Source organism: Gavia stellata, chromosome 3, assembly GCF_030936135.1.
Source record: "Gavia stellata isolate bGavSte3 chromosome 3, bGavSte3.hap2, whole genome shotgun sequence".
NCBI lineage: Eukaryota > Metazoa > Chordata > Aves > Gaviiformes > Gaviidae > Gavia > Gavia stellata.
In genome coordinates, this window is record NC_082596.1 from 43,626,580 (window position 1) to 43,642,145 (window position 15,566).

At 38.3% G+C, this 15,566-nt stretch overlaps 1 protein-coding gene across 1 annotated transcript in view; it reads right to left on the bottom strand.

The window, feature by feature from the left end:
• Positions 1-15,566, bottom strand: part of LOC132316765 (lipoxygenase homology domain-containing protein 1-like) — a 151,967-nt gene that overhangs the window by 95,405 nt on the left and 40,996 nt on the right. The window contains exons 11-13 of the mRNA XM_059815620.1: positions 13,521-13,746; positions 2,982-3,136; positions 2,260-2,338 (exon numbers count right to left, since the gene is read on the bottom strand). Coding sequence (XP_059671603.1) covers positions 2,260-2,338; positions 2,982-3,136; positions 13,521-13,746 — 460 coding nt within the window. The remainder of the gene's footprint in view (positions 1-2,259; positions 2,339-2,981; positions 3,137-13,520; positions 13,747-15,566) is intronic.

The window sequence follows — 15,566 nt, forward strand, 5'->3', positions numbered from 1 at the left end:
GTGCAGCCTCACTTCTGTCAGGCTACTGAATTCATCCTCTCCCTAACAGCAGTAACCACTGCCACATCCATGCTGATCTCTTAGATCACTTCCAGTAACCATCCTAGTGACACGTACAGTTCTCCTGCAAAGCCCTTTTCAAATACCCTGCTCTCACTGTGTCTGCACCACTCACAACTTGTCATATTGCTTATGAGGTTTTGTCTGACTCATACAACTATTTATCAGCACATTGTAGCAAAACAGCATGAGGGGTGTTTGGTCAGAACTGTCCTATTTATTCTCATGCTCTGCCTCCCTGGCTGCATCTGAGTCTGGAAGGCCCCAGAAGGCAGCACTCTCTGTCCCATAGGGAGGGCTTGCCCAGGCAGTGCATGGAGCAGAATGGTATTCCCCCTTCAAGACTTCAGGCCCAGGGCACATTCGGACATTTCAAGCTTCTTCTGTCACCCTCCTATACCTCAGATGCACCTCAAGATTCACCAGCAATCTGGCAGGTCACTTTGAAATAGACCAAAAAAGATGAAAGGCACTGCTTGTGTAAATATATGGGTATGTATGGAAGGTTTCTGTGGAGGAGAAGGTTCCTTCAGCAGATAAGACACATCATCTAGTGACTCACACCTGACCAATGCCAAAACCCTGCTGTCTAGGACAAAATTCCTTTTCTTTCCTTATTCACAGTGGTTGTGGGAGAAGATCTATGCCCGGCAGTCTAGGAGCCCCAAAGAAAGCATATGTTCCATGACCCTTTCAAGACAGTCTCCAAAGCAAAACTAAAGACCTTCTGCCCTATCACTCAGGCAAGTGATATGATTAGAAAAAAGGGCAGCCCCACCTCTAAAGGAACACTCTTTCCTCCCTCTCAACCCACAAAAGATTGGGTCTCTAGAGGTCCTCTCTCCTGACTCACTATCCTTTTCCAGCTCTCAACCCCGCTGGTCACCTCAGGCCAGGCTTATGTGGGGCTAGTTTTGGATATAGTTCAAAAGAGGTCTGTGAGATCTGTCTGTGCTGACTACAATGAAAAATCACCTTAATGACCAAGGCATCAATTTTTTTATACATAGAATTCAATCCATTGTCCTGTTTAGACAATCCTCCAAAACCACAGATTTTGAAATCCATTGTCAAAGAACAGCTTAAGATAGCTGAGTCTGGTTGCAGACTTGTAATGCTGATGCTGTGATATGACAATGCTTTCTATTAAAGGAGAGATGAGGGAAGAGCATGGTATGGTGTCCAGGGGATAGACTGAAGGTAGGCTCCACCACACTGCCTTCTGTGTTACGTCTTGGTCTACTAGGGTGTGAAACTCTCAGATACACAATCATCCATATTGCTGAGGACAGCAAACTCTAGAAAACTACAATGATACAAGAATCAAGTTTATATCCCATACCAAGGCCGCACTAATAAACCTACTTCTGTAATAATCACAAGTCTGCTCAGAGCCTTAGACAGTACAGACAGTCAGCAAGATGGGTGTTGCTTGAGGCCATTTCAGAACAGAGTAGGGTAAAAGTTCTTTTCTCATCTAGTATCATTGTGGCCCTGAACTACGTTAAAAGTCCTTCTCTTCACTTGGCTTCTTCATAGCCACTTAATCTGCAAACATATTTGCAGTATTTACATATTCAGTGCTTTTAAATGCTAGCTTTCTCCTCATTTACATCATTCCAGAGATGCACACCTCAAGGACCTGTACCAAAAATTCATCTCATCACAAAATTATCTCTTTTTTTTCTGAAAAACCTACAAGCTGAATGCAATGCCACTCACTGGAGCAGCTCCATATTGACTTGCACAGATTAAATAAATAACCAAATCTTCTACCATTGCCCAAAGCAGCAAGGACATTATGGTATAGCTACTCAAAATTTGTTTGGTAGTAAAGCAAGTGCTGAATATCTTTAATTCTCTTCTGGCCAGTCTTCACTCTTTGTCTAATGAAGGATTGTTTTACCTGTGTGAGCAATGCTTTCATGAGTTTTCTATATGCAAGTAAATAGTGCTTTCTTACAAGTAAACTTGAAAACAAAGAGTGGAATGACAATATTTGACATTAAACCCATGCCCTTCTTGCTGTCCATTACTGCTGTTTTTCACCATCCCATCACAGTGACCAGTCTGCAGGAAGACTTTTTATCACTGCAAGACCTTCTGTCACATTTTTTATGAAGGATGCAACATAAATGAAGTGCATTGTGTTTAAAAAGGACTTGAAAACAGATTGGTCTCTAGGAAGTTAAACCCTACCTGGACCAGCTCCATCATGGCTAATCAGAACTTTCTCCAAGTCTCCCAGTGAGACAGCCTTTATGCAGAAAATATCCATCTGTGGAACCATACAAGGAAAATGATAAAGGTCTTGAACACAGCTATTGCTTTGACTATAACAGTAGGAATAGTGGGGTTTTTTCTCTTCTTTATTTTTCAAAATGAATATAGGTGTCTTATATTGGTCCTGGCCAGTCAGTGAGGAACTTTTAAAGCTTTCTAAGGTGAATAATACTTTAAAATTACTCTACAGAGATAGCACTTGATTCCTTTGGCATGACACAAGGATCAGTTGCAAAGAATTATTTGGTCATCTCTGTACTACATTTTCTAGCCCTATCTGCCTCACCAAGACTGGAAAACATACTTGGGAATAAGGATTTAGAACTTGATTCTAAAATTCACAGTGATCTGTTCAGGAGAACAAAAATGTTATTGTTACCATTTTATCTATATATGCAATATAAATAACCAAGAGTACTCAAATTCTACTGTGGAATGGTCTCAGTAAATGATTGATCCAGCAGATAAAAATTATTCATATTATGTAATTCTGTAAGTAATTTTGAAGAAAATAGATGGGAAAATGGCAAACTACTTGAATAAAACTTGTAAAAAAAAAGATATTTACACTTGCTGAAGAAACAGTTTGCTAGCCATAATTTACTCATTGATCAGAAGTAGCATTGTTTTTACTTCACCTGTCCATGTCGAAATTTTACATTATTATTCTTAGATCTATGGAGCTTCCTCTTGCCGGTATCTCCTCTTGTCCCAATGAGGTTGATATAAACATTAGCATCTGTTTCAGCACCAAGTTTAGCACCCGTGTACACATGGACCTCATACACCAACACTAGAAAAAGAAAAAGCTTGAGATAAGCCTTGTAGTTTGCACATTATTCAAAAGCTTTCCTGTCAAAATTTTGCCAGAAGACTGTACTGACTTTCAAGTCTGGAAGTATAACAGCTATCCATGCATTTGTCACTTCCAGGTTCAAATTCTGTAATTCTCTGCACAAAAATAAGAAAATGCGAAGCTTAAAAAAAAGCATTGTGCTGAGTACATCTGTGCATTGCTCAGCAAAGCAGCCCATCAAGCAAATGTTCCCTAGTGCTCCATTTTCTTCTCTCACTCCCTGTTGAGTATTCACGTTTTCAGGACCTAACTTGCAAAGTTTTTCTTGGCAAGTTATTTAGAGATCACCTAACTGTGCCTAGTCATGGTCTCAAACAATAGCTGTATTTCACTGGTACCAAGGCATTTTCAACCTCCAGATTTGTGCAAAACAGAATTTTCTTCATCTTAAAAGGAGAATAGCAATCATGAATCTCAGGGTTTTTAGCTTTTCACCTCACGTACAACGGCGGGCAAGCAGATGAATGGGCTCCCTTATCTTTGAAAAGTGTACACTCAACTTGTTTTTGAAGGTTTCAACATTCATCACTAGTGGAGGTTAACACTTTTAAAAACAGCTCTCAGTTAAAATATATTTACAACTTTTTAATGCCTCTTCTTCTAGTCTAGACCAAACACAAAAAATATACACTTATCTTCAAAGAATTCTGGAATATAATTCAGAATTATTGTATTAACACTAATATTATCTTTATCGTTATCCAGATATGCAAACTTCTTTAAAAAAAATATTTGTGGTAATATACTGTTATATTTCATTTCAGTTTTTCTTATGACGACTTTCTGAAAAAGTTTTCCTGTTTACATCTTAATGGCAATTTTTCCATGCAGTGTTCCTATTCTAATCACAGCTGGCCATTTCTGCTTCTGTGTAGTAGATCACAGAGATTATTGTTTCACTAATGGGTAATTTTAATAGTTCTTGGGAGTGAAGAAAGGTAGCAGAAGCCCTAACAAACACAGTTAAACACTACTTTCAAGAAGGAACTGAGATGAAAACAGAAAATTATAACAAAATACTTGAAACCACACAACATCCTACAAAAACTAGTTAAAATACTATTATTCTTATACGACCAAATAACTAGTAGAACCTGACATTCCCTTACATTTTTAATTCACAGGACCCCAAGGCAGCTTATAAAACTCAAACATCATGTCATCCACCATCATTGAAGAATAGCTATTTCTGATTCCAAGTGGAGAAGCTAAACAAGTAGTGAAATAGTACTGCAAATACTTCAGGGAAAAAAATAGTCCCACATGTATTGAAAGATAGGAAGGCAATGTTGATGGATAGACTGTATGCTTAACCAAATTAGAATATTTCTTTTAATCTGTATACAATTATCCTAAACTGGCAAAGATGGTGTCTCCCACTCTTTATTACTATTACAACTGGCACTCAAAATATCAGTGGTGTCCTTTGATCAGTTTTATTATTTTCTGTAACTCCAAGCATTCACTGCAGCTTTCACATCCATGCATTAGTGTACCAACACTTAGCCTGTGACACAAAATTGATCTCAATAATGCACACACATCTTTGAAAATTTGGCAGAGCCTTATAAAAACTAATTTCAAGGTTTTTAACATAAAAACATGATGTTAAAACAAATGGTAGATATGGATGGCAAGTAACAAAGATAAATGTGTCTGATAATTAGCATGATTAAGCTCTATATCCAAATGACATTTTAGATCATAACTCTTAGTATAATCATAACTGTGTGCAGACTAGCAACAGGAGAATATAAGACAGAAAAGAAACTGTTCAAAGGACAGAGGATAAGGGGTGACAGCAAACTGTGAAAGGAAATGTGCAACAAAGCAAAGACCCACACTGATCATGAAGGGGCACATTCTTTCAGAGTGTGGATGTAGAGAGGTTGCATTTCCAAAAGAAAACCTAACAACTAGATTCATCTGTGACCAGCCATTTGAATGATAGGGCTGGACTACCTGTGGAGCAAGGCACTGGGGATTAGTAAAAGCAGGGACATAGAAACATGAAGTCTTCTCCATGCTTCTACGTTCTTACTTACATTCCCAGTTTTGAAAAAGCAAAAAATCTGCGGGAGCTAAGTGAAGGGTATAGACTATTTATGTTATGACTGTTTATATACAAAGATTGGTATCTGCATTACTTAACACCTACAAGTAATTTCCGTGATCAAAACTCCAAATTTAAGTAACTATAAGCACAATTTTAAAGCATATTCAAGGCTTTTTTTAAGAAGCCTTTTAACAATAAATGATTACAAGAAGAAAATACCAACAAGTTCTTTCATTTCTGGAGGAAGACCAAGCCAAATGGATTAAGTACAGGACACACCAGAACAGAATAAGAGATAATTATAACACAACACAAAGATATTAACAGATAAATAAATGACAGTTCCTTTTGTGGCACTGTGCATCTCTGTGGTAACCAGAGAGATGATAATGATCTAATCAAATACAGCTTTCTATTGCTACAAGCCTAAATAAATCAGTCTGAAGTACAAAACATGCACATGATGAAATGTAAAGAACTGGAAAATATTTTCCATAAATCCTTGTATCTATACATCTCTCACCATCTGGAAAACATTAGTTCTGGCATTTATTTAGACTACACAATCTGCATTATTTATAAAGGAACCCTCTTAACAAAAAGACCATTTTGTGCTTTAAATTTTTGTACAAATGAACGATAACGGCTGCTATATTAAGTTAATAAATGGAACGTTCATTTCCCTTAACCTAAGTATATGTTACAATGTATTATATAGGAAACACACAAAAATTAAGCAACGAAAATATTCTCCAAAACATACTGTACATGCCTACTTAGAACATGCCACTATGGAGAAATGCTTGGACATTCACATAAACATTGACTAAATAGATAGTGGATGTTAAGCCTTTTCTGTACAAATGGAAACCTAGGCACAGACCAGCTTGAGTGGATGCAATTTTTTCAAACTTTGCCAAGCAGTTCCTTTAGGTTGCAGAACAGCTACAAAAGGTGCTAATGTTAATGGCTCCGGAGCTACAGATTGCTAAAATATAATAATAAGGATGCTGCCACTCTATAACAGGTAAGACAAGGTGCACCAGTAGTTTGATGAGCACAGGGGACAAATACAACCAAATCTGGAGAACAAAACTACCAGTCGAATGTACTGCTGAGACAGCAAGACACCATATGTGAAATTTGCCTGTTTGTAGCTTTCTGTATATTGTTCACAAAACACAGTTTTTTGTGTATAGAGTAAAATAAAAAGACCCTAGAAAATATGTTCAGCCTCTATGACTTTGGTTCAATTTCCTTTGAGAAACTGGCCTACTCTGCTGCCACATCTGAAATGGAGACCTGTTTCATTGCAGTAAGAAAAAGCCATCCCAAAACTCTGAGAATTGGAACTCTATGGTCCAATCCTCTATTCTGTAGTAACAATTTCATATTACTATACGCTGATTTAGTGAAACTACACCAGCTGAAAACCAGGGTGACAAAGCAGAGAGTTAGGCCCACAGGCAAAAAAAGGAAAGAAAAAGTTGAAAATTATATCAGCAAAACCAACCACCAAACAGAAGTCAGGGAATATTGTTTCAGCACTATGAGGGACCTGTTAGAGTCACATCTAGCCATCCATCTATTGAGGGCCAAACCAAAGTAATAGAAGAAACATCTTGAAAAATACAATAACTTTGATAAAGGGTATAAGAGGATTATAATTAATACAAAATAGCAGGAAAAATCTCAGCTAGCACTCACTGAAAAAGAAAATGGCCTTTCAGAAAATGTGTAATTGAAATCTTCAAATTGCTAACTTTAGATAAGCTCTATAATCAAACAGAAAACTCTGGGACGAGGATGCATGGATGAAACAGTTGAAAAAAGGGAGGTACCATGTTTTCAGGCAGAGGTAGTGAGCTTCCAAAAGGCTCCAGGGAAGACAGACATTAAAGCAGTATAATGACTATGTTAAAAAAAAAATGGCATATCTAAAGTGTCAAAAATACTATAGGAGTCACTGAGCAGTCAACTGTACAAGTACCAAATTTATACTTGCTCAGTCCATAAAAATGCTACTACTGCTACCTCTTGAGATGTTATCATGAGACTTGAGGTGTTTTTTTAAGTCCCAAGTCCAGCTTCTGGCATCTATTGATAACATGAGAACATGAACTTCCTGGAATAAAGAGGAAGAGAGAAAGGAAGTTTTGATTCCCTGGTTATGAAGAAAAGGTAACCTAAGGGCATACTAAGGGCAACAGAATACAAGGTAGAGAACCCTTTTTTCCCAGACTTCTTATTCTGGGCACCTGAATCAGTGTTTCCAATATAGAAGATTGGTATATTCCTGATCATTCACCAATGGTAAGAGTTAGTCTGGCCCCAATCTGCAAGCGCAGTATATAATTCTCACTTCCTTATGAAGGAATAATGTACAGAATTCAGTGACTTATGACATTTTCCTTTGGAAAATATAAACAGTAAGCAAGCACCGCAGGTTGCTTTGCATTAAAGACTAAGTTAATATTTTGATACGTTTTGGGAGAAGAAGAAATAACCCTAACAGAATTAAAGAATAATTTTTTGGTGAGAATAAGAAAATGAAAGTTTTCACTGCAGAAATATTGGCTTTTTTCTGCTGACTTAATATAAACTACTATCCTATTGTCAGTTCTTTTCAAAGTAATTCTACTAAAAGAAAAATACAGTCATTATTCTAGAATTCTAGTTAAAAGCAGGTGAATTCAAAATAAATATACTTATCACTTATTACTCAAAGTACATTATATAAGCTGTCCGACCCTAATGACACTGGTGTGCCTGCAATAGCACATTAGTTTGAATCAAGAGCTGAATCCCCTGGCTGGCCCCCCTGACTTCTTTCTGGTTTGCAGCATGGAGTGGTTTTAGAGCAAAAAACTAGATTCTTTTTGGATGAAACTAAATCAGAGGATATGTTCCAGAAACACAAGGAGGACACAATGATCTTACCACAAATTGGCAGTCAGTTGGTGGGAACAGGCTAGAACAAGCCCAGAGTAACTTCCTCCTAAATGCAGATAATGAGGACATTGGAACCTTAGCTGATTGGATTTTTAGTACCAACCGCTTCACTGCGCAAATCTGCTCCCATCAGGCCGCTAGTGTAAACAGACAAATTGGCCAAAGAACACAAAACCTAGAGAGATATTAAATGACATACAACATGTAAATTGTCAAACTGTTTCTAGTCAGTCCTCCCTTAACAATAGCGATCCCAGATATTGGAACAGTATTACACAGTACTGCTCCAGGTTGTGCCTTTTTTCCATATGACGTGCCTGCTTGAATGAAATGGTCATTTGGGCTTGATTTGTTAAACAGCGAGATTGAATCTCTGTCACGTGGTTTTATCATTTGGTATTTACTACCCGGTTTGCACAAATAGTTTTTGGCTTTTTGCCATGACAGAAGCATAAAGATGCAGATTGGTGCAGTGTTAAGGCTAAAAGGGAACAATTTCTTAATGGCTGACAGTGGTTAAGAGGCACTATCTTCCTCAGAAGTGGTGCATATATTATTTGAGAAGACATAAATACAAAAACACTATTGGGTGAAGACATTTCAATTAGAATTACAGTTCTCAGGCTTCCTAATCTCCACTTCCATTTACTCCTGCTATTTGGAGCAATATTCTAAAAAAATATGGTAATTTCTTCATAACATGTAAGAAAAAGATCAGCTTTGAAAAAACACAGTTACTAATCAATTTTACAATAGGAAAGAGAAGCTTGACTATTTACCCAAGTAGTTGGTGCCTCCTGAGTGATTAAACAGGGATGCAAATTTTGTAGATATAATGCTTGAGTCATTATAATTTACTTTGGTCATCTTTTGCACTCTTTCAGTCAGTGGGCACATTCTAAACTTTTTGTATTTGCCTGCACATTTCTCCAAGTGGAAAGGAAATCTAAATCTTTTGAGTTGGAACTTTTCCTGCCTCAGCCTCAATATTTGCCTTTTATCTCAAATCAGTACAATTATTCCTTCAATTATGTGAACAAGAACAGGGCAGAATTCACCATTTATATTCTCATTTGAAGTTTATGTTCACCTAAACAAAACAGTAAGAAAAATCAACACTTTTTGTATCATGCACTCCTTTAGATCAAAACTTCAGCCATATCTGAAGAAAAACCATGTTAGGTTGTGTGATAAAGGTCTTCTGCACACTCACAAAGAAGCATAGGCAGACACTGGCAGGTGGGAACCCATATTAAGGGCTCAGAGGAAGGGACACCCTCTCCTGGCCCTTGGCAAGGGCCCTTGGCAAGGGCTGTCCCAGGAGACCCTCAGTCCCAGTGTCCAGGCATGAAACCCATCATGATAAGTCAATTCTGGAATATCTATTGGATTGCTGGGGTTTGTGCCTAGGGGTGTGGAACACAATATGGGACACAGGGAAAGAGCATTTCGGGATTGTACAGGACTTATTATGGGACATTTAGGGGAGGAATCAAAGGCAGGGAAAGGGATAGATCTCGGTGATTTGGGGAGGAAAAAGTGTGGGAAAATAGAGGGATCAGGGGATCAACAGGGTTGGACACAATTAACAGTTTGCTGGTCAGTATGGTTGTCTGGCTGTGTCCTGCACCTTATCAGTGCAGTCTGTCCTATCTTCTTATTAATTTGCTTTCCAACTCTTTTCCTGGGTGAAGGACTCTCTGTTCTCTGTGTGCATGTGCATGTGTGGGTATGGGGGTCTGAATGCCAGCAACTGGACTGGGACCCAGTTGGGGTCCTGCATGACAGCAGCTGGAGAGACTGGAGGGAGTGAAATTGAGTGTCCGTGACGAGTGAGACCAGGGGTCAGAGACCCATGTCTCTAAGGGCGAGACCATGTGAACACCTGACTGTTGGAGGGACCAGGAGAGTCTTGACCAGCTGCCAGAGACACCATGGGGTGTGTCTAGGGTGAGACCTGCTGAGGTATATGTGTGTCTCTAAGAGCGAGACAGCTCTGTGTGTGCATGTGTGTGAGATGGTCTGTACCAGCAGCTGGAGCAGGGCTGCAGCCTCAAGGGCTCATATGCTCAGGTGCCAGCAACTGGGGAGACTGGGATCCAGGGGCAGCTGCTGAGCAGATTGAGTGTGTGAGCCCAGCTGCTGGAAGCATCCACCTTCTACATATGAATACACATATATATTCCCACTAGTGGACCTCCATCCTGCTCAGCCAGAGAGGGGAGTGGGATGAGGCTGCTGGTGCTGCCTACGTTTCTGTGACTGCTCTGTGTGTCTGGGTTATCTGTGCAGCTGGCTATGTATACATTTATATATATGTGGCATATACATGTGCTGTCTCTGTGTGTGCTGGCTGGGAACACATGCTCAGCCTCGCCACTGGTTGGAACTGGGGCCATGCAGCTGCGGCAGCCTCACCTACATTGAACTGCAGATCTGGTCTGATTCCCCCAACACTCCTGTGCTGTCATGATGTTATAAAGCTAAGTCAAAAGCATTCAGAATAAAGCTTCTATCTTATTTTCATTGAGTGACACTTAAGATTTACCCAGTTCAGGACATGATCACTAATTTCCAATACCTACCACTTAGAAAATAGTTGATTAATTTTTCTTTGATTTTGTGCATCACAACGTAACTAGGGGATGAAACCAAATCAAAACAGCAACAAACAAACAATCCAATACTTGTAAAGTTTGGTAAACTAAAAATATCTGAAACTGCCAGAAAAAAGTGAGACTGGGTAGAAGAATCACAGAAAAAAACAGGTTGGAGCAGACCTCCAGGGATCATCCAGTTCAACAGCATGCTCAATTCAGGGACAACTTCAAAGACAAATCAGGTGAAGTTTTATTAAATCTCCAAGGCTGGAAAAGCAAAAGAGAGGATGGAATAGGAAGAGGAAAAGGAGCCGCAGACCTAGAAGCCTTGGCAATGGGGAAACAATAAGAAAAGAAGGGAAGACAAAGGCAGACATACGTTGGAGGCATAAGAAAACTGAGTTACGTATGGAAGTTGAGACTGGTGTGATGGACAGATTGAGAAAGAACTGAAAGCATCACTTGGATTAGGAGACCAGATTAGTGTCAGTTTTTTGAAGTGGCTGAGGGACTATCAAAAAAACTGTGGGGGGGTTACCAAGGTGAGAAATTTGGTTGGAAAAGAAGGGATTTCAGAGAAGAAGGTAAAGAAAAACTGACAGAATCAGGAAATTACTTAGGATTTGAAGAAGAGAAGCTAGAAGAAAGAAAGACAAGGAATCAAAAATCAGGTCCAAGCTTTTGGATCCCTGTTGGGGACATCGTAGATTTTGGCTGGAGAAAGGGAGAAAAAGGATAAGGAAAAAATTACCCTTTCTTCTAAGAGAGAAGTTGAGTAATAAAGTAAGTGTTAAAGAACAGCAATTAAAAAAACAGTGCCTTCTGACCTTAGTTTATATTAATTCATTTTGTTTAAAGTTTCCACCACATCACTTTTATAGTAAGCAAATTTAATACCACTAAAACATACCAGACTGAATTGAAAGTACAGGATACAATTTACTAAATCATATCAGATTATCATTAAGTAATAAGTAGTACATCATTTGTTCTGCTGGAGAAAGTGACTTGATGTGGTTTGTCCAGTACTTGTAAGCAATTAGCTTTTAAATGGGAAATGCAAATGGATAGTGTTTCATTTGCTTGTTCTTGAGAAACTAAATATCCTTGGGAGGCCTTGCTGAGTTTATATTGATGTTCAATTCGTATGTGCCCAAAATCAATAATTAATTCGTAAAACTTATAATTTCAGGAAATTTCCAAATCCTTTCTAATGTATCTTTTCTTACAAACTTGAGACATATATTTTAACAAAGAAAATGTTCCTGCAAAAGCAAGGAAAGATGTAGTAATATAATGATTAAGAAGTAAATAAATGTGCTGTTTTAAACATATTCCCAGCCTTTGATAGAACTGACTCAATTTTTCACATACAAGTACATAAATGGAGGGCCCCTACCACAATACTAGTACTTTTCTATGAATGGGTATTTCAGACTGCATAATGCAGATTTGAGTTATTGATGTTGAATTAATTGTTCATTCAATTTAATTGGCTTCTGCGCTATTTTTCTATTGCACAAGTATACGGTATTTATGACACTGTAAGAAGTGGCATATAGTAGTGTGGTGTATGTTAATGATCATAGGGTCTAGTTCTTCCTGATCAGTTCCAGTTTTTGAAATCTCTTATTGGAGTCACTAAATACTCTTTAGAATTATTAAAAAAAAAAAAAAAAAGCAGAGGGGAAGTGGGAGCTGGCACGTACCTGTTTCTCAGCATCTTCTGGCCTCTCTAATAGAGCTCAGTAGTCCCCTTTGGACTTAAAACCCATCAAAAAGTTTCACACATCACCAGTCTTGATGTTTTTTTCAGAGAATTATATTCTTTTGAGTTGAGGTTTTTCACTTGTTTGGTATTCTCTCCTGAAATTATTTGATTGTCACTAAGTGCTTGATGACCCTTTTTTACGTTGAATCACTAATTCCTTGCAATATTCACTGCTTCATTTTGAATACAGTTTGCCTGAATGACAGCACCTATCTATATAAGACCTACCACTGTCAGTATTGTCTATCAATCAGCATCGTTGTCATTCTATTAATGTAAAAAAAATTCTATTTAAAAAACCCATCATGCTAAATGATTATACTGGCTCCCTATTCCGTCATAGAGGCCCAGGACTTTTTAAATAATAACTTTATATGATGGACTTTTTACCGCTTCACTTGAAGAGAACAAAGTGCATCAAAGCTGTGGTAAACTTTGAAGTACCAAAGTGTCACCCTGCAGCTAACAATTTCTATGTGAATGGCTGTGACTTGAGTCTTACTTGGAAAACACATATGAGATGATTCAGATCATGGATTTCTTGTAAAGAATATTTTATGCAGCACAAGAAAGGATGATACAAAACTTGCTAAAAGGAACTGGATGTCACATGATATTACATACCTTGATATGCCTTGATTTCCTGCCTGATGTCTGGCTCTAAAGAACACTATTTGCCAGTGATCTAGAGGCACTCTGAGAGCTCAAGAATTTTATAGAGGTAAGATGCCCTGGCCACAGCTATTATTCTGATTTTGGGGAGGAAAGGAGTGGGATAAAATGATCACTTCCTGCTTCTGTGGTACTAGGAAGTATCTGGAAGAGATTGTTTCATGGTTATGCTGGCTTTTGGGCAGTCTGCCCTGGAAGAAACATGAAAAGCTGTCATATACTCACAGGATATGGGTAGTGAACACATGATCTAAAATACTGAGCACGTACATGGCAAAAGCTCCTTTGTGGGGTTTCTTATTGCCACTTCTCTCCATATATCACCTTCACCCTTGTCTTCTGCAAGCCAGCATTCCGTGGGGAGACAAATCTCTTCATCAGAAAGAGGGACTACTCTTTCAAGTCTTACTTCCTCCAGGTACCAACTGGGATCATTTCCAGTGTTGTCATGGCCAATGCGGATTTTATATAGCTGCCCAAGATCTCTGAGATTAATCTGTAATGACACAAAAAAAAATCCTGGATTTTAATAACAAATTATAATGTTGTCTTTCAGCAATTCTTCTTACACTGGGCATGCAAGATAAATGTGCAGCTGAAGTAGAAAATGAAGACTTAATATAAAATGAATCCTAGAGTACTCAAGCGAAAAACATATGGAGTAGTCTCCAAGCATAATTTTATTGACTTCAGTACCATAGTATTTAAAGTGACTAAAGGGCTCAAACAATTCAGTCTGGTTTTAGCTCTCCTGAGAGAATCCAGTTTGTAGTGTTATAATGTAAATCTCTATTTCTAGACAAATACTTTAACAAGCAGAAGTACCTTCAGTCATTGCTGCATGAAATAGTATATTTTGCAGTCCATACAGTTACCATCAGCAGAGCCCTATTAACTATTCCTACCACTTACCAGTCTGCTATGGCCCACTTTTCTCTTTGTCTTCTATTCATATGTGCATTGGTGTCAGGGTTAACTGTTTCTCTAAGTGCTGACGCCACACTGCAGCAAATTTAAACAATAAAACATGACTATGCCACATTGAATACTGCAGCCGTGAAATAAAAGCCGCTTTGTTTTGGGCTGCAGAATTTTTTTGAGCAATACTGACGACAGGAACCAAAGCACAAGAGCAGGGTTAACCACTTTCATTTTCAGTGATGTGTTTGAGAGCTCATGCTATTGGGAAAAAAAAATCACAGAGAGAAAAAAAGAACAAAAAATAGTTGTTTCTTTTATCATTATACCAGTTTTGTATTGTTTAGTGTCAAAACAAAAAGCAAACAAACAAAAAATGGATTGACAAACAGTTAACACCAACATTGCCCCAGTAGTCCAAGTCAGCAAAAAGGATGAACTAAGATTTGTGTTTGAAGGTCCATCGTGTCTGTTCTGGAAGGTAATATTAATAAGTCTGCCCCAGAGTGAGAGTTTCCCCTTCAATGTTTTTTGCTAAGGAAGACTACAAGGTAATGTTCCTTTTCTCTGTGGAGCTGGGAAACGTTAGATACACTAGAGTCATATCCCTTTCACTCTTTTGTTGAAATGTTTTCCTAGGCAATTACACAGGCTAGTGTAAAAACACTGAAATTTCTTGGTCATGAAGACCATCACAGAAGAGAGTCTTGCAGCCCTAATTGACCACCATTTCCTTGCATCCCTGAGGCAGGCCTGGCACAACTCAGTCTCATAGGATGATATCATGATGCATATGCTAGTGGTATAAAGTCTGAATAGAGTCACACTTATGGCCAAAGTAGTAGGTTTTCCTATATTAAAACAGTATGTTAAAGTAAGAGATGCTAACTGAAGGTATAATTATAACATTAACGCAATAAAACCATATACATCAAAAATATGCTGCTAATACAGCAGAATTACAGCAGCAAATAAAAAGCTCTCTGAAACTAACAACAAATGTAGCCAGGACATAGGCTAAGTTGCAATAATAACCGTCATCCAGCTACAAAGCAGAGACCTCTGCAGTGGGCAAGTGACTGTGAAGGTTGCCTTACAAATAAATGTAACGATATATTAGAACTCTCATCCTTTATTGTGCACTGAATAAAGTATAGTATTGGCAAACAACAAAGGTGGTGCTCTCCTGAGATCTAGGCACTGGCTGCTTTTTGTGGTGCAGAAGTGTTAAAGGGTAATTTAGTAAATAAAACATTGAAACCATGTGACCTCATGCCCATGACTATATTCTGGCATAAGCCCTGATGAAAGAGAACCATCACAGCCATCTTTGCATACAGTATTCATTACCATGACTCTTGGTCAGGACCAGGAAACTCTGTTGAAGAGCCTCTTCTG